The 19,605-nt window shown below is 45.6% G+C and overlaps 1 protein-coding gene across 2 annotated transcripts in view; it reads right to left on the bottom strand.

Moving 5' to 3' along the window:
- Positions 1 to 1,761: 1,761 nt before the first annotated feature.
- Positions 1,762 to 19,605, bottom strand: part of LOC148139376 (hepatic and glial cell adhesion molecule-like) — a 38,779-nt gene continuing 20,935 nt past the window's right edge. Inside the window, exons 4-8 of one of the 2 annotated variants that reach the window (XM_087980741.1) lie at positions 16,120 to 16,225; positions 14,878 to 14,905; positions 13,685 to 13,726; positions 6,606 to 6,646; positions 1,762 to 4,064 (exon numbers count right to left, since the gene is read on the bottom strand). In XM_087980741.1, the coding sequence (XP_087836867.1) occupies positions 4,055 to 4,064; positions 6,606 to 6,646; positions 13,685 to 13,726; positions 14,878 to 14,905; positions 16,120 to 16,225 (227 nt within the window). In that variant the 3' untranslated portion in view covers positions 1,762 to 4,054. Of the gene's footprint in view, positions 4,065 to 6,605; positions 6,647 to 13,684; positions 13,730 to 14,877; positions 14,906 to 16,119; positions 16,226 to 19,605 lie in introns of both variants that reach the window. The other variant, XM_087980740.1, reaches the window with a different exon arrangement.

Genomic DNA, 19,605 nt, shown 5'->3' on the forward strand with positions numbered 1-19,605 from the left:
GAGATAGGGAAATAGCAGGAGAACTTAATAAGTACTTTGCATCAGTCTTCACAGTGGAAGACATGAGTAATATCCCAACAATTAAAGGGAGTCAGGGGTCTGAGTTGAGTATGGTTGCCATTACAAAAGAGAAAGTGCTAGAAAAGCCAAAAGGTCTTAAAATTGATAAATCTCCTGACCCTGATGGGTTACATCCTAGAGGTCTGAGGGAGGTGGCTGAGGAAATAGCGCAGGCGTTGGTTGGGATCTTTCAAAAGTCACTGGGGTCAGGGAAAGTCCCGGATGATTGGAAGATCGCTGTTGTAACCCCCTTGTTCAAGAAAGGATCAAGGCAAAAGATGGAAAATTATAGGCCAATTAGCCTAACCTCGGTTGTTGGCAAAATCCTAGAATCCATCATTAAGGATGAGGTTTCTAAATTCTTGGAAGAGCAGGGTCAGATTAGAACAAGTCAACATGGATTTAGTAAGGGGAGGTCGTGCCTGACAAACCTGTTGGAGTTCTTTGAAGAGGTGACAAGTAGGTTAGACCGGGGAAACCCAGTGGATGTGGTCTACCTAGACTTCCAAAAAGTCTTTGATAAGGTGCCACATGGGAGGCTGCTGAGCAAGGTGAGGGCCCATGGTGTTCGAGGTGAGCTACTGGTATGGATTGAGGATTGGCTGTCTGACTGAAGGCAGAGAGTTGGGATAAAAGGTTCTTTTTCGGAATGGCAGCCGGTGACAAGCGGCGTCCCGCAGGGTTCAGTGTTGGGGCCGCAGCTGTTCACATTATATATTAATGATCTGGATGAAGGGACTGGGGGCATTCTAGCGAAGTTTGCCGATGATACGAAGTTAGGTGGACAGGCAGGTAGTACTGAGGAAGTGGGGAGGCTGCAGAAGGATCTAAACAGTTTGGGAGAGTGGTCCAGGAAATGGCTGATGGAATTCAATGTGAGCAAATGCGAGGTCTTGCACTTTGGAAAAAAGAATAGAAGCATGGATTACTTTCTAAACGGTGAGAAAATTCGTAAAGCCAAAGTACAGAGGGATCTGGGAGTGCTAGTCGAGGATTCTCTAAAGGTAAACATGCAGGTTGAGTCCGTGATTAAGAAAGCGAATGTTGTCAATTATCTCAAGAGGGTTGGAATATAAAAGCACTGTTGTGCTACTGAGACTTTATAAAGCTTTGGTTAGGCCCCATTTGGAGTACTGTGTCCAGTTTTGGTCCCCACACCTCAGGAGGGACATACTGGCACTGGAGCATGTCCAGCGGAGATTCACACGGATGATCCCTGGAATAGTAGGTCTAACATACGAGGAACGGCTGAGGATCCTGGGATTGTATTCATTGGAGTTTAGAAGGTTAAGGGGAGATCTAATAGAAACTTACAGGATAATACATGGCTTGGAGAGGGTGGACGCTAGGAAATTGTTTCCGTTTGGCGAGGAGATTAGGACCCGTGGACACAGCCTTAGAATTAGAGGGGGTAAATTCAGAACAGAAATGCGGAGATATTTCTTCAGCCAGAGAATGGTGGGCCTGTGGAATTCATTGCCGCAGAGTGCAGTGGAGGCTGGGACGCTAAATGTCTTCAAAGCAGAAATTGATAAATTCTTGATGTCACAAGGAATTAAGGGCTACGGGGAGAATGCGGGTAAGTGGAGTTGAAATGCTCATCAGCCATGATCGAATGGCGGAGTGGACTCGATGGTCCGAATGGCCTTACATCCGCTCCTATGTCGTATGATCTTATGGTCTTATAGAATCTCCCACTGTTAAAGGTAGTTTTTTAATGTTAAAATGGAAGAATCATTTGTAGCTCCATTCTTGTCTGTAATGAACATTGAACCATTAACAGAAAGTTAACGAAGTTCCGATCTTAGAGATGGCTGCTGATAACATAGGTATCTTTTCTGAATATCATTGCTTGCCAGAAACTGTACAAGCTCCCTTGGGATTTTAAGATAAATTATGATGCAGAGTTTAATAAAATCCCACCTCTTGCAGTGGACACAGAATGATGCTGTAACATGTGTTTTAGTTATTGCCCATTCCCAATTCCCCAGGAAGCAGTTAGGAGTCACCAACATTGCTATGGTTCTGCAGTCACGTGTCGGCTCAGACCAGGTAACGATGGTAGTTTCCTTCCCAAAAGGACATGACTGAACCCAGATGGGTTTCTTTCCGACCATCCTCAGTGGTTTCATGGTCATCATTGCACTCTTTTATAAGTCCAGACTTTTTGTTTTAAAATTAAAGTCAAACTCCATCATCTGGCCTGGTGGGATTCAAACCTGCAACTTTAGCTGGGTCGCTGGACTAATCATTTAGCGGTAATATTGCGAGGCCATCACCTCCCCACATTCTGTCAGGTATTGTCCTTGAAGGTTCAGATTATGCCCCAGTTTCGATTGGAACTGCCAACCCTTCTGCTGTGACATGAGGTCCTGTTTGACATTGTGGGTACTGCCCTCAGAGGGGCCTGACTGAGTCCCATTAGTAACCAAGACGGCCCACCATCAAGGTCTCAGCCTGGGCAAGTGGTGAAGGACTTTCTGGCCAATACTACCACCTCCTGAGGACAAGGGCATGAAAAGGAAGTATACTCAAGCTCATAAACATGCAGCCTGTCTGTGAAGGTACAGCTTTCAGATTAGCCAGAGCGGCTGCACACTTGGTAAGCCTGTCAGACAATCAAGTGAGGCCCTGGTAACGGCAAATTCCTGGGGAGTGTTGCTGAACAAAGAGAGCTTGGAGTGCAGGTTCATAGCTCCTTGAAAGTGGAGCCTCAGGTAGACAGGATAGTGAAGAAGGCGATTGGTATGCTTTCCTTTATTGGTCAATACATTGAGTATAAGAGTTGGGAGGTCATGTTGCAGCTGTACAGGACATAAGTTCAGCCATATTTGGAATACTGTGTTCACTTCTGGTCTGCCTGCTGCAGGGAAGATGTTGTGCAACTTGAAAAGGTTCAGAATAGATTGACAAGGATGTTGCCAGGGTTGGAGGGTTGGAGCTACAGGGAGAGGATGTTTTCCCTGGAGCGTCGGAGACAGAGGGGAAGTCCAGGAGGGGAAGTGTCAGGAGGGGAAGTCCAGAACTAGAGGGCATAGGTTCAGGGTGAGAGGGAAAAGATTTAGAAGGGACCTGAGGGGCAACATTTTCACCCAGGGGGTGGGACGTGTATGGAATGAGCTGCCAGAGGAAGTGGTGGAGGTTGGTACAATTGCAATATTTAAAAGGCATCTGGATGGATATATGAACAGGAAGGGTTTAGAGGGATATGGGCCAAGTGTTGGTGAATGGGACTGGATAAATTTAGGAGATCCGGTCGGCATGGACGATTTGGACTGAAGGGTCTGTTTCTGTGCTGGATATCTCTATGACTGTAAGTGAGAGGATATTTCTCAGTTAACTAACCAGTAAATCCAGCCAAGACAGCGAGATGCATCAGCTGGAATGACCCTTGTTCTGAGGATGTGGATATTGGATGGCACGGTGGCTCGGTGGTTAGCACTGTCCCCTCCCAGCACCAGGGACCTGGGTTCAATTCCAGCCTCGGCCATCTATCTGTGAGGAGTCTGAACATTCTCCCAGTGCCTGCGTGGGTTTCCTCCCACACTCCAAAGGTTAGGGTGGATTGGCCATGATATAATTACCCATAGTGTCCAAATATGCGCAGGCTAGGTGGATTAGCCATGAAATGCAGGGTTACAGAAATTGGGTGGGATGTTCAGTGTGAGTTTGAGAGGCAGAATGGCCTGCTTCCGTGCTATAAGGATTCGAAGAGAGAAACCAAGTGTATTCAACTGCTGACTCAAGATAGTTCCTCCATCAGATCAATATCGTTTGTGCTATCCCATCTCTCTGTGGAGTTTAAATAAGTCTTTCATTTCATGTGGATATCACTGGCAATGCCAGTGTTTGTTGTCCATCTCTTATTGTCCATGAGAGATTGATGGCTCCTCTCGAACCCTTCAGGGATATTTTATCATGATGTGAGATCTCTAAATCCTTGCCAGCATTCAGCTCACTTGACTCATCTTCATTATCAGTATTGTCAGGTTTGTCATTGCGCCCTGGAATAAAGAAACATGATCATAAAGTGGGGAGACAATGAAATACTTAAAGCAGAGTTAAGATTTGATGGACTAACCTTTGACTGTGTGCAGTTTCAGTCTCCTAGTCTGAGGGAGGAACATTCCCGCTATTGAGGGACCCCAGCGAAGGTTCACCAGACTGATTCCTGGGATGGTGGGACTTATATATGGGGAAAGACTGGATCGACTGGGATTGTACTCACTGGAATTTTAAACAATGGAAGGGTGGTGGATTCTTAGAGAAACATATAAAATCCTGATTGGACTGGACAGGCTGGATGTGGGAAGGATATTGGAGAAGTCCAGAACTAGGGGTCACAGTCTATGATTTAGGGGTAAGCTATTCTGGACTGAGATGAGGGAGAATGTCTTCACTTAGACAGTTGGGCACCTGTGGAATTCTCTCCCACAGGAAGCTGTTGGGGGCCAGTTCATTGGATATATCCAATTGGGAGCTGGATTGGACTTGGGGGCTAAAGGGATCAAGGAATCTGAAACTCTACAGCCTTCTGGACTCATTATTGAGTTCAACAATTTTGGGGCTGGAGGTATGTTCTCCCATGCCCTTATCCCAGACCCCACACACCAGGCCTTGCTGTCACATGGTCTGTTACTGCACACAACCGATTGGGGAGAGGGTGGGAATGGGATCCTGAGATTGCATTGTCAGCCATGATCGTATTGAATGGTAGTACAGGCTTGAAGGGCCGAATGGCCGACTCCTGCACCCATTGTCTATGTTGCGAGGTTTCAGAGAGCAGTCCTGCTCAATCAGGTTAGCCACTCCAATTAGCAATGCCCATCGAGATGCCTTTGAAATGCTGTCATTGTACCAGCCTCCACCACTTCCTCTGGCAGCTCATTCCATACACGTACCACCCTCTGTGTGAAAATGTTACCCCTTAGGTCCCTTTTAAATCTTTCCCCTTTCACCTTAAGTTTTGGACTCTACTACCCCAGGGGTAAAAGACCTTGTCTATTTACCTTTTCCATGCCCCTCATGATTTTATAAACCTCTATAGGGTCACCCCTCAGCCTCCGATGCTCCAGGGAAAACAGCCACAGCCTGTTCAACCTCTCCCTGTAGCTCAGACCCTCCAACCCTGGTAACATCATTATAAATCTTTTCTGAACTCTTTCAAGTTACACAAAATCTTTCCTGTAGCAGGGAGACCAGAACTGAACACAGTATTCTAAGAGTGGCTGAACTCATGCCCTGTACAGCCAGGACATGACCTCCCAACTCTGATACTCAATGCACCATCTGATAAAGGAAAGCATTCCAAACACTTTCTTCACTAGTCTTTGTTGCTGAACAAAGAGACCTTGGAGTGCAGGTTCATAGTTCTTTGAAAGTGGAGTTACAGGTAAACAGGATAGTGAAGCAAGCATTTGGTATGCTTTCCTTTATTGGTCAGAGCATTGAGTGTGGGAGTTGGGATGTCATGTTGCGGCTGTATAGGACATTGGTTAGGCCACTGTTGGAATATTGCATACAATTCTGGTATCCCTGCTATAGGAAGGGAGTTGTGAAATTTGAAAGGGTTCAGAATAGATTGACAAGGACATTGCTAGGTTTGGACATTTGAGCTTTAGGGAGAGGTTGATTAGACTGGGGCTGTGTTCCCTGGAGCGTCGGAGGCTGAGGGGTGACCTTATAGAGGTTTATAAAATCATGAGGGACATGGATAGGGTAAATAGACAAAGTATTTTCCCTGAGGTGGGGGAGTCCAGAACGAGAGGGGCATAGGTTTTGGGTGAGAGGAGAAAGATTTAAAAGGGACTGAAGGGACAACGTTTTCACCCAGAGGGTGGTACGTGTATGGAATGAGCTGCCTGGGGAAGTGGTGGAGGCTAGTACAATGACAACATTTAAAAGGCATCTGGATGGGTCTATGAATAGGAAGGGTTTAGAGGGATATGGGCCAAATGGTGGCAAATGGGACTAGGTTAGGTTGGGATATCTGGTCGGCATGGACGGGTTGGACCGAAGGGTCTGTTTCCGTGCTGTACATCTCTACGACTCTATGAGCAAATCCTGACCCTATTGGCAGGAGGAACCATCCACTCCACATCCACCTTGTGAAATCCCCTCAGGTCATCTTGTGTTTCAATCAAGTTAATCTTTTAAATTCCAGTTTCAGATGTCAACAGCAAAGGGGGAAAAAAAGACCTTTTGGACCATTGAGTTTGAGCTAGTCAAAGCCAAGCACCTAATCCCATTTCCCAACACTTGGCCCATAGCCTTGGTTTGACAAGTGTACATCTAAACTCTTCTCCAATGAGCTGAGGGTGTCTGCCAGTTCCAGCCTCACAGTCAGTGCGTTCCGGATTGCCACCACTCTCCCCTAGTGTAGTCAGCAGCCTGGGGTTGATGCTCCTTTTTTGCATCAGGACTTGGCACTGACCCAGCCTTGGCTCCAGCCTGACAATACCCAGTTTGCCACTCTATCCTCTAGGCTGCACCTAGCACGGCACTTAAACTGTGAAGAGTACTCTGTGCTGCAGACAAAAGCTCACCCTTCTGTTCCAATCTCCAGTAGGGGGAGCACATTGACATTCTGTAAGACAGTTGTAAAAACATTGTCAGTGTTAACGAGAACAAGCAAATGATCAACCAACATAAGCCTTTGAAATGGCACAGTCTGGCTTCACTTGAGGAGAATATTGTCATGCTATTCAGAGGAAAAGAGAGGACCGTGGTATTTGAAGTTGACAGGGAGTTGTAGGCAGCTGCATTATACTCAGTTATGGACCATGTCCTCACTCTGTCTTTTGAAACATCTCTGTTGAAAATGGAAGCTGAAAGGATCCACTGTCTGGGAAATTACATCAGTTTAGAGATAACTAACCAGAATAAACCAGCCTCGCTATCACTGGATTCTCAACACAATTTTCCCATTCAATCACTCTCAAAGTTGCTCAGTTGTTCCTGATCAGACTTTATGAATAGCTGATCTTGGACACCAAAAAGTTAACAATTCATTTTAATTAGATAAACCTTTTCAGAACACAGATGAACTACAAAGTAATCCAATTAGTATCTATGGCAGAAACCCAATTGTCTCTGAATATGAATCTTCACTCACACATCGACAGACACAGTTAAGGGATAAAAATCATAAGTTGCCAGTTTGACAGCCGTTTCGAGGATTAACACCAAGCCTTCATGAAATCCAGGCATCTGGATTATATTCTGCATGAATTCTGGAGTTATATATGCAAACAGCATCTGCAGATCTCTGGACATATTTCCTGATTTGGTATAGACTGGTTTTCTTTTCTGTGGATGTTCAGAAGTTAATAACTGGAGAATAATTAGATCAAAGATGGAAATGTGTTGCTGGAAAAGCGCAGCAGGTCAGGCAGCATCTAGGGAACAGGAGAATCGACGTTTCGGGCATTAGCCCTTCTTCAGGAGAAGAAGGGCTGAAGAAGGGCTAATGCCCGAAACGTCGATTCTCCTGTTCCCTAGATGCTGCCTGACCTGCTGCGCTTTTCCAGCAACACATTTCCATCTCTGATCTCCAGCATCTGCAGACCTCACTTTCTCCTCAATAATTAGATCAAAGCCAAATAAACCTCACAGCTTCCAAAATCTCAGTCAAAGCCCCTTCCTCCTTTGCTTTCTGTTTCTTGCTCTGTGATTGGCCAGCCAGCATCGGTCTTCCCTCAATTGGCTAAGTCATCATCCAACCGGCTTTCAGTACCCAACATCTTGGGCGTGGCTCGGTACTGAGTCATCCATAGTGTCCTCAGAGCAGTAATTCACCTGCATTATCTTTTGAGACCAGTTCCCAGATAAACAGCAGTCTTTAGTTCCCTCCTTATTTCTCTTTCTAAAACAAGCCCTGCTCAAATTTCAAAGTCCAATTTCCAAGGTCCAAACCAAAAACTAAAAAGGAAAGAAAAATAGTAATGGTCTCAACATCATCTTTTACCATCAGTAAATATCTCCGTCTCCTATCCATAGCTTGTGATACTGTAGACAAGGCCTTTTCCCTGCCTCATTGTCTGAAATTAAAGTTCCAAATTACTTCCATACTCACCCTCAAAGACTGAGGGACATGAGGGAGCAAGTTGGGAGAGGGCAGATCAGTGATCTCATCATAGAATTTGAAAATTTGATGTGCATAGCTCTGTTTGATGCCAATGGAGGATATGAAAGGCTCAAGGAATTCATTTTTGAGGCCTGGAAATTCTAACTATGATATCCTGAGCTCAGAAGACGAGCGGATATACAATATAAGATTACTGAGGGCAGAGAAACAGATGAACATTGGCCAGCATCTGTAGATCTCTGAAAGTGGCTTGGCAGGTAGATAGCGTGGTCAAGAAAGCATACAGGACATTTGCTTTTACAAGGTGAGGTATAGATCCTAAGATTTGAGAGATCATGCTGAAGTTGTTGTCAAGAACGTAGTGCTGGAAACGCACAGCAGGTCAGGCAGCATCCGAGGAGCAGGAGAATCAAAGCAAAGATCACAAACTGCCTCGGTTTTTCACAAGCAACTGCCTGGAGAACTTCACCCGTGATTCTGGTAGCGTGATGATTCTTGAATGCTGCCTGACCTACTGTGCTTCTCCAGCATCACATTGTCGACTCTGATCTCCAGCATCAGGAGGGTCTCACTTTCGTCTCCATGCTGAAATTGTGTTTGGTTTAGCAAGGGAGAGGACACGCTGCACTTTTTCTCACATTTAGGGTGCTGTTGAATACATTTGAGAAAGATAAGGTAACTGCATGAATTTCAGAGAAAAAATAGATGCCAAAGCTCTTTGGAGAGTTGGTATGGACTCAATGGGCTGAATGGCCTACTTCCACAATGCTGGGATTCTATGATCCGATGGAGGACCTAGAGCTGTCCATAGAGATGCCTGTAATTTACCATGCATTTACAGGATTAGTTGTGTACATGAGAGGGATGTGGCTAATAATGACATCAATATCGCAGGTCATCATTGTAACGTGGGATGTGTAAAATGGACTGAGAGAGGCAGAATGTCCAGTGGAAATTGTTCCTAAGGGCTCTGGTCTCCCTGCTATCGGAAGGTGGTTGTGAAATTCGAAAGGACTCAGAAAAGATTTACAAGGATGTTGCCAGGGTTGGAGGATTTGTGCTACAGGGAGAGGTTGAATAGGCTGGAGCTGTTTTCACTGGAGCTTCGGAGGCTGAGGGGTGACCTTATAGAGGTTTACAAAATCATGAGGGGCATGGATAGGGTAAATAGACAAGGTTTTTTATCCCCCCAGGATAGGGGAGTCCAACACTAGAGGGTATTATAACTGTACCCACACATCCCATTTCCTCAGGAAATTCATTCCGCACATGGACCACCCACTAAAATTTGTCCCCCCTTCCTCTCTTTTAAATCTCCCTCCTCTCACCTTAACAATGTGCTCTCCAGTCTTGCATTCCCTCATCCGCGGGAGAGTACACCTACCGTTAACTCTATCTATACCCTTCATTGTTTTATAAACTTCAATCAGGTCTCCTCTCAACCTCTTAGGCTCCAGTGAAAAAAGTCCCAGCCTATCCAGCCTCTCCTTATAACATAAACCCTCCCGTTCCTCACAACATCGCCTCTGAACCCACTCCAGCTTGATAATATCTCCACCTACTGGACTGCGCTAGTATTGCTTCTAGATCTGCTTGGACCTTGGACAAGATTTTACACCGACTCTGTGTTGCATCCCCCTGCTGGGTCAATTTAAAATCTCCCAGATCAATTACGATCTCTTTAAGATCTTAGATCTCTGAAAATATTTGATCTCTCAAGAAAATTAATCCTTTCCCATCCAGGGACAACCCATCCATAGTGTAGAAATCCCATCTATCCCAAAAGCTGTCCCAATGATGCAAAAATCGAACACCCTTCCTCCTACGCTATCCCTTTAGCCAGTTATGGCTGGAGTTCTGTGTATAGTTCTGGTCCCCACATTACAGGAAGGGTGGGATTGTACTGGAAGGGGGTACAGAGGGCGATGCATCAGGATGTTGCCCTGGGATGGAGAATTTGAATTGAATTGAATTGAGTTTATTTATTGTCACGTGTACCGAGGCACAGTGGCAAAGTTTTCCCTTGTGAGCAATCCAGGCAGATCACAGAGTTAAGTAGCATAGATTGTAAATAATAGGTAAACAGCGGCAAAAACCAAAACACAGGTACAGGAGAATGTTAAGAGCTTGTGAGATTTCAGTGATTGAGAGAAAGAGAGGCGGAATTCGCTCAGAATTTTTTTTTTTGGAGCTGAGATGGTTGACGGGGGATTGATAGATACAGGAGTAGGCCAGTCAGCCCTTGGCACCTGCACCACCATCCAACACGATCATGGCTGACTGTACAATCTCAGGATCCCATTCCCACCCTCTCCCCTTGACCCCTTTAGCCCCATGATCCACATCCAGCTCCCTCTTGGATATATCTAATGAACTGGCCCCAACAGTTTCCTGTGGGACAGAATTCCACAGGTTCCCAACTCCCTGAGTGAAGAAATTCTCCCTCATCTCGGTCCGGAATGGCTTACCCCTCTATTCTGAGGCTGTGACCCCTAGTTCTGGACCTCCCCAACATCGGGAACATTCCTCCCGCATCTAACCCATGCATTCCCACCAGGATTGCATATGTTTCCATGAGAGTTCCTCCCCCTCATTCCTCTAAATTCCAGTGAGTACAATCCCAGTCCATCCAGTCTTTCCCCATATGTGAGTCCTGTCATCCCAGGAATCAGTCTGGTGAATCTTTACTGGGATCCCTCACTAGCGGGAATGTCCCTCCCTCAAGACTAGGAGACCGAAACTGCACACAGTCCTCAAGGTGTGTCCTCACCAAGGCCCTGGGTAACCGCAGCAAGACACCCTTACTGCAATACTCCAATCTTGTCGCTATGTTGCAGGTGTACAGGACATTGGTGAAGCCACTTTTGGAACATTGTGTGAAATTCTGGTCTCCTTCCTATCTGAAGGATATTGTGAAACTTGAAAGGGTTCAGAAAAGATTTACAAGGATGTTGCCAGGGTTGGAGGATTGGAGCTACAGGGAGAGGCTGAAGAGGCTGGGGCTGTTTTCCCCGGAGCGTCGGAGGCTGAGGGGTGACCTTATAAAGGTTTACAAAATTATGAGGGGCATGGATAGGATAAATAGACAAAGTCTTTTCCACAGGATAGGGGAGTCAACACGAGAGCGCATAGGTTTAAGCTGAGAGGGGAAAGATATAAAAGGGAGCTGAAGGGTCACCTTTTCATACAGAGGGTGGTGCGTGTATGGAATGAGCTGCCAGAGGAAGTGGTGGAGGCTGGTACAATATAACATCTAAAAGGCATCTGGATGGGTATATGGATAGGAAGGGTTTGGAGGGATATGGGCCGGGTGCTGGCAAACTGGACTAGATTGGGTTAGGATATCTGATCAGCATGGATAAGTTGGACCGAAGGGTCTATTGCCATGCTGTATACATCCATAACTCTCTGATCCTATTTTGGCAAAGAATTCTTGGTAAAGATTGACTTGTGCTGAACACAGGAACTTAAGACTCCTCTTTGACATCTCTCCCCAACACACCCACATATTCAGCTACATTCACTCTCAATGTCTCACTCACGGTTTCCCACTTTCCCTCATCCACTCCCTGAGTCATGGCCTCCCTCTCATTTCTTTTCAGATGCTGACTTTCAGGGAGACTTGTTATAGACAAGGCCAGACCCCCTCAAAACATTTCAAGGAGGTAGCGCAGACCCTAACGCTGCTAGTTGCTTTAAGCAGGTGTATAGTGGATATTCCAGGAGGGATGCAGCTGCTCAACCCACTTAGTTTTAAACAAAACCGAATTTACTTACAAGGTTATCGAATGAAACACAACCAAAGAGAACAGAATACAAAATAAGTTAACCAATCTGTAAACCCAACAGACTATCACAACTTAATGATGCTGTTCCAAATACTTGCAACAATCCCCATAAACACCTCTTGGCACAAAACGTAAAATCAAACACAGAGTCTCACAGCAGAGAGAGAGAGAGAGAGAGAGATGGCAGCATGGACCATCCTCTTCCATGGAGCTGTTTCTTAGACCTGCAGCCTCACTGTCTGTTTTCAGTGAACACCCAGACTGCTAAAACCAGACCAAACCAAACCAGAGAAAAGCTGACCTGAGAGAACTGGCCACTCCCCTTTCATTGTCCAAGTGTTTATTTTTAAACTTGAAAGCCTTTTACCGAGGCAGTATCTGTTAGTTATACTCAAACTGACCCTAAAACCTTTCAAACCCAAGCATTTCAGAACCTGTATCTTTACAACCTCCTGAAAAAAAAACAAAGACAACACAACCTTGTTAATGGAGCACCATTGTCACAGACTGCACTGGACTACATCCCCTCCTGACCATCTCAGTAAAAACAAGGGCTGCAGATGCTGGAAACCAGATTCTAGATTAGAGTGGTGCTGGAAAAGCACAGCAGTTCAGGCAGCATGCGACCTGCTCCTCGGATGCTGCCTGAACTGCTGTGCTTTTCCAGCACCACTCTAATCTAGAATCCTGACCATAAGACCCTGTGCCATAGGGTGGCATGGTGACTCAGTGGTTAACACTGTTAGGTCACAGTGCCAGGGGCCCAGGTTCGATTCCAGCCTTGGGTGACAGTGTGTGGAGTTTGCACATTCGCACCGTGTCCCCGTGGGTTTCCTTTGGATGGTCTGGTTTCCTCCCACAATCCATAGATGTGCAGGTCAGATGACTTGGCCATGCTAATTTGCTCATAGTGTTCAAGAATATGTGTAGGTTAGGGGCTTTGTTCGGCTATAAATATAGGGTTGGGGAATGAGTCTGGGTGGGCATTTCGGTGTGGACTTGTTGGGCCGAAGGGCCTGTTTCCACGCTGTAGAGATTTGATGAAATTCTACCATTGAACCAGCTCTCAGCCATTTTCTCCCATTTTCCCAAGATGCTGTTTGACAAGTAAGCAGTCCTGGTTGGTTGCTTCACCAGGTTGATACCCATGCCACCAGCTGTCTCACACTCTCAAATGCAAGAGCAGTCTGCTGATACCATGGTGACTTGACATTTCACTTACATCGACTAGGGACCTGAACCCATGGCTGGGAAGAGTGATGGAGACAGAAAGTCCATTACACCCCATTTGGGTTCTGCTTTAACCTGGAAAGCTACAAACCAAGTGCTGAAAAGTGCATGACGCTGGGTACCCAACCGTCAGTTGGCAGGGACGTGATGGATCGAGTGGAGACGTTCCAGCTGTAAATTGTGATGCCTTCTGTGTTTAAATTGACCAGAGTAACCCCCGGGAAATCTGATGAAGTAAAATGGGTTTAGAAATGTGAAACGCAATTGCTTGTATACAAGTGGATAAGTTGTATTGAGGTCAGCTACACACAGTACCACGCTGAGCATTAACCTCCCTCTGTCTTCCTGAACTCCCTCACTGAATGCAGAAAGATCCACTCTCAAGGAAATCTCTTAGTTGTTTACTATCTCATCACGGGAAATACCGCTCTCTTCCTCCCATCTCCACCGTCGACTGCAGGGAAACCTTTTTTGCCCATTCCCTGTGTCAATTGCAAACTAAAAGCTCCAAATTACTCACATTATCCTGAGTTGCATCTGTGAGTTGTCTTCTGTTATTGTCCTGCTAATGAAAATATCACAATAAGCAAGGGAGGGTCAAGAGGCAGCAAAAAGGTGCTATTAATGGTAAGGTCCTAAGGAGTGTTCCTGAACAAAGAGACCTTGGAGTGCAGGTTCATAGCTCCTTGAAAGTAGAGTCACAGGTAGATAGGATAGTGAAGAAGGCGTTTGGTATGCTTTCCTTTATTGGTCAGAGTATTGAGTACAGGAGTTGGGAGGTCATGTTGCAGCTGTACAGGAAATTCGATTGGCCACTTTTGGAATATTGCGAGCAATTCTGGTCTCCTTCCCTTCGGAAGGATGTTGTGAAACTTGAAAGGGTTCAGAAAAGATTTACAAGGATGTTGCCGGGATTGGAGGAATTGAGCTACAGGGAGAGGCTGGACAGGCTGGGGCTGTTTTCCCTGGAGCGTCGGAGGCTGAGGGGTGACCTTATAGAGGTTTATAAAATCACGAGGGACATGGATAGGATAAATAGACAAAGTCTTTTCCCTGGAGTGGGGGAGTCCAGAACTAGAGGGCATAGGTTTAGGGTGAGAGGGGAAAGATACAAAAGAGACCTAAGGGGCAACTCTTTCACACAGAGGGTGGTACGTGTATGGAATGAGCTGCCAGAGGATGTGGTGGAGGCTGGTACAATTGCAACATTTAAAAAGCATCTGGATGAGTATATGAATAGGAAGGGTTTGGAGGGATATGGGGCCGTGTGCTGGCAAGTGGGACTAGATTGGGTTGGGATATCTGGTTAGCATGGACAAGTTGGACCGAAGGGTCTGTTTCCTTACCGTACACCTCTATGACTCTATAACAAGTTAAAAGCTGCTGAGTGTTGATTTGCAGTATTCCGACCGGGAAGTCTCAATGTCGAACTGGCGGGATAATTTCTAATCGCTGAAACCAACAAGGACAAGTGAAGGCACAGGGACTAGTCGGATCCTGAGAGAGGTGTGTCGATGAAGACAAGGAGAGTATGTGAGGGACAGCTGTGCAGATGGGTAAAGTGGCAAGTCACTGTGTTGGTCGATTGTCTTAACTGGAGCTGTTGTCCTATTAAGGAAGTCATAGTTTCTCACCAGTTAGTACACTGATCAAGTCTGTAATCCTCAAGATTGTGTCCATGTTTGAATCAAATCATTTTTATGAAATACTTACTTGTCTATTCCAGCATTTGTTTATCATCCTGCAAATGAACGCATCACTGTCAGAAAACAGGAATCTGAGTTTGTATTCTCATAAACTATAATCTGTTTTGTTTCATTTATTTATTTTGCTTGTTTTTTTTTCAACCTATAACCAGTACTTGTTTTGAATGAAGTTTATATCTCTTGGCATCAGATCTATAAAAGGCTCCTGGAATATTTTCAACTTAGGTTACCGTGATAAGGGAATATCACACCAATATGTCTTTATTTTCTGCTCATTTTGCAGGCATCATTGTCCATCTCTCATTGCCCATGAACTGAGTAGCTTGATCGTCCACTTCAGGGGTCAGGTAAGAGTCAACTACATTGTTTTGGTGTCTGGAGTCACACGGGTAGGCCAGGCCAGCTAAGAATGGCAGATTTTCTTCCCTATGGGAGGTGAGTGAGCTAGGCATTTTTTTAGGACAGTCTAATAGATTTTGTGATTGGTCTGCTAGGATTTTCTGACAAATCATTGCTTGAGTAAGACTAACAGAACACTACTATGCTACAATATTAAGAATTAACATGAATGTTTTCAAGGCTTTGGGGAGGGAGGAAAGAAGGTTTACCAGAATGCTGCCTGGACTGGAGGGCTTGCCTTATGAAGAAAGGTTGAATAAGCTCAGACGTTTCTCTCTGGAGAGAAGGAGGAAGAGAGGAGACCTGATCCAGGTGTACAAAATAATGAGAGGCATGGATAGAGTCAATAGCCAGAGACTTTTCCCCAGGGGCAGGATTGACTGGTACGAGAAGTCATAGTTTGAAGATATTGGGAGGAAGGTATAAAGGAGACGTCAGGTTCTTTACACAGAGAGTTGTGAATGCATGGAATGCATTACCAGCGGTGGTGGTGGAAGCAGAGTCATTGGGGACATTTAAGTGACTGCTGGACATGAGCATGGACAGCAGTGAGTTGTGGGGTGCATAAGTTGTTACTATATTTTACATTAGGATTAAATCTCAGCACAACATCGTGGGCCAAAGGGCCTGTTCTGTGCTGTACTTTTCTATGTTCTATGTTCTATGTTTGACACTGATATCTTTGAAGGTTTATTTTAAGATTAAATCACTGCCATTTTCTTGAAATTGAAACTTACTGCCCCAATTCCTGCTAAATTAAATGCAGTGAATTAATTTGCGACAATTATTTTAAATGCAGTTTTTTTTCTCATTCAAATTCAGTTTGGTCTCTGTATTATGTAGCACTTACCAAACGATCCAGATGATTACGCCAAGACAAAAGAATACCAAGCCCACAATTATGTAAGTCTTGCCTTCATGATTCTTAACTTCTTGACACCACTTGTAATTTTCAACTACAGAGGAGATTAAAGCTTGCTTATTAGACATGGTTGAGTTGTCACATCGGTAGACAAAGCACACACCACACTTCCTTTCCAATGATGTTGTCCCTTGTTGCCCAAGACCTCCGACAGAAAGCCACAGAGCCCGAACCAAAGCTCTATTGGTGAGGATGGACCTTCCTGCCATGACCATCTGATGTGCCCGTGTCTCACTCTCTTCCGCTAACTGCCCTCAAGCTGGTTTGGACAGGGAAGAGCCAGTTGCTACAAACCTCTTTCTGCAACCTGACTTTGCAAAGCAAAGGCTAGGAAGTGTCCCCAAATCCTGCTGAGGTGCTAGGGTGATGTGAATGTGTTCTTTTCAGACGAGAGAACACAAGAACAGGGTATTATTTAAATTGGGCAAAGCTGCAGAGAGCTGTAACACAAAGGGTCTTGGGTTGGAATTCTGCACGAAACTCAAAAAGCGAGCGCACAGGGCAGTAGGTAATCAGGAATGTTAATGAAATGTTGGTCCTTATTTCCAGGGTGTTGGAGTGTAAGAGTAGGGAAGTCTTACTGCAGCTGTACAAGGTGCTGGGGAGACCACATCTGGAGAAATGTGAGGAGTTTTGGCCTCCTTATTTAAAGAAGGATATCATTACATTGAAGGCAGTTCAGAAAAGAATGATCTCTGCTATGGAGGGATTATCTCCTGAGCAAAGGTTACACAGGTGGGGACTCTACTCACTGGAGTTTAGAACGAGAGGCGATCTCACTAAAACATTTCGGATTCTGAAGGGGCTGGACAGGGCCAATGCTGAGAGGGAGGGTCCCCCCCATGGGAGAGTTTAGGAGCAGAAGGCACTGTCTCAGAGTACAGGGGCACCAAATTCAGACTGAGATGGGGGGGGAATTTCTTCTCTCAGAGAGGTGTGAGTCTTTGGAGCTCCCTGCCACAGAAAGCGGTGGGAGCAGAGTCCATGTGTACATTTAAGAAATTCCTGATCAGTCGGGAACTCACAGATTACAGGGATAGGACAGAAAAGTGGACATGAGGAATGGCGGATCAGCCATGATCCTACTGAGTGGTGGAGCTGACTTGAGGGGCCGAATGGCCTACTCCAGTTCCTATTTCTTCTGGCCTTAAATGCAGCAAGTATCATGCAGCATTGGAATAAACTGATGTGGTTTGTACCAAGGAAATATACACTCTGAGTGGTCACAGTTTCATACAGCACAGAAACAGACCCTTCGGTCCAACTCAATCATGCTGACCAGATATCCTAAATTAATCTCGTACTATTTGCCAGCACTTGGTCCATATCCCGCCAAACCCTTCCTATTCATATATCCATCCAGATGGCCTTTAAATGTAGTTATTGTACCAGCCTCCACTACTTCCTCATTCCATGCATGCATCACCCTCTGCGTGAAAAAGTTACTCCTCAAGTCCATTTTAGATCTTTCCCCACTCACCTTAAACCTATGCCCCTCTAGTTCTGGACTCCCCAGTGCTGGGAAAAAGACCATGGCTATTCACTCTATCCGTGCCCCTCATGATATTAAAAGCCACAATAAGGTAACCCGGACTTTCATACATTTCATAAATAATACCTCTTGGAAAAATTGTCATATTTAACAAAGAGAAAACAATTATCCCATTGTTCTTCATTGTTGCAAATCCAGGCTCTATAGACTAAAGATGTGCAGGTTAGGATGGATTGGCCATGGGAAATTGTCCCATAGTGCCCAGGGATGTGCAGGTTAGGGTGGATTGGCCATGGGAAATTGTCCCATAGTGCCCAGGGATGTGCAGGTTAGGGTGGATTGGCCATGCTAAATTGTCCCATTGTGCCCAGGTATGTGCAGGTTAGGGTGGATTGGCCATGCTAAATTGTCCCATAGTGCCCAGGTATGTGCAGGTTAGGGTGGATTGGCCATGCTAAATTGTCCCATAGTGTCCAGGGATGTGCAGGTTAGCGTGGATTGGCCATAGGAAATTGTCCCATAGTGTCCAGGGATGTGCAGGTTAGGGTGGATTGGCCATGGGAAATTGTCCCATAGTGCCCAGGGATGCATAGGTTAGGGTGGATTGGCCATGGGAAATTGTCCAATAGTGTCCAGGGATGTGCAGGTTAGGGTGGATTGGCCATGCTAAATTGTCCCGTGGTGCCCAGGGATGTGCAGGTTAGGGTGGATTGAACATGCTAAATTGTCCCATAATGCCCAGGGATGTGCAGGTTAGGGTGGATTGGCCTTGCTAAATTGTCCCATAGTGCCCAGGGATGTGCAGGTTAGGGTGGATTCGCCATGGGAAATTGTCCCACAGTGCCCAGGGATGTGCAGGTTAGGATGGATTGGCCATGGGAAATTGTCCAATAGTGTCTAGGGATGTGCAGATTAGGGTGGATTGGCCATGGGAAATTGTCCAGTAGTGCCCAGCGATGTGCAGGTTAGGGTGAATTGACCATGCTAAGTTGTCCCATAGTGTCCAGGAATGTGTAGGTTAGGGTGAATTGCCAGTGGGAAATTGTCCATATTGTTCAGTGATGTGTTGGTGCATTAGTCAGGGGTAAATATAGGGTAATCGGGTAGGAGAATGGGTCTGGGTGGGTTACTGTTCAGAGGGTCAGTGTGGACTTGTTGGGCCGAAGGGCCAGTTTCCACACTGTCGGGATTCTATTTATTTCTGTGACCCATCTCTACAAATTCAGATTTTTACCTTAGGACTGAGTCTCATTCCATACAACACATTGCAGAATATCAGAGCACTGATAGCCAAAAGCTACCTGAAGATGCAGAACTGGATGCCAAGTGAAGCAAGGAGGTACTAGATCTGGTAACCAAAACACGAGTCGCGGAAATAGGTTTGAAGGAGTGGTTTAATGAGGTTGTGGCATGTCATGGTTCCAGGACTAAGAGGCTACGCAGCTGTAGTGATGGACATGTGGAATGAGAGGAAATTCCTCCAAACTTGGAGGGATACGGAGATCCCAGACGGTGTAGCATCATTCAAGGTGAGACTCAACTAGAATGGGTCCCTCTATAAATACAGGAAAGATAACACTGTTGGTGCTGAGAATACACAGAAAGGAACATTGACCTTCCTGGTCAATAATTTCACAGACAGGTCACACCATTGGAAGGAGAATGGAACTGCACTGTGACAAGTTGACATCATTAATCCCATTCTAAGTGTAGATGCTGGATCTACCGCAGACTGAACATTCAGAGAACCCCTACGGTTCGGAATCAGGCCATTCAACCCATCAAGTCCACAATCACCCTCTGATAAGCATCCCACCCAGACCCACCCCTCTCCCCTACCCTTACAATCCTGCATTCCCCATGGCATCCAACCCAGTCTGCATTTTCAGCACTTTATCGATAGGGATATTATTTAAATAGTA

Source organism: Chiloscyllium plagiosum, unplaced genomic scaffold, assembly GCF_037043375.1.
Source record: "Chiloscyllium plagiosum isolate Xiang-an unplaced genomic scaffold, Cpla_swu_hap1 HiC_scaffold_38, whole genome shotgun sequence".
In the NCBI taxonomy this organism is placed as follows: Eukaryota; Metazoa; Chordata; class Chondrichthyes; order Orectolobiformes; family Hemiscylliidae; genus Chiloscyllium; species Chiloscyllium plagiosum.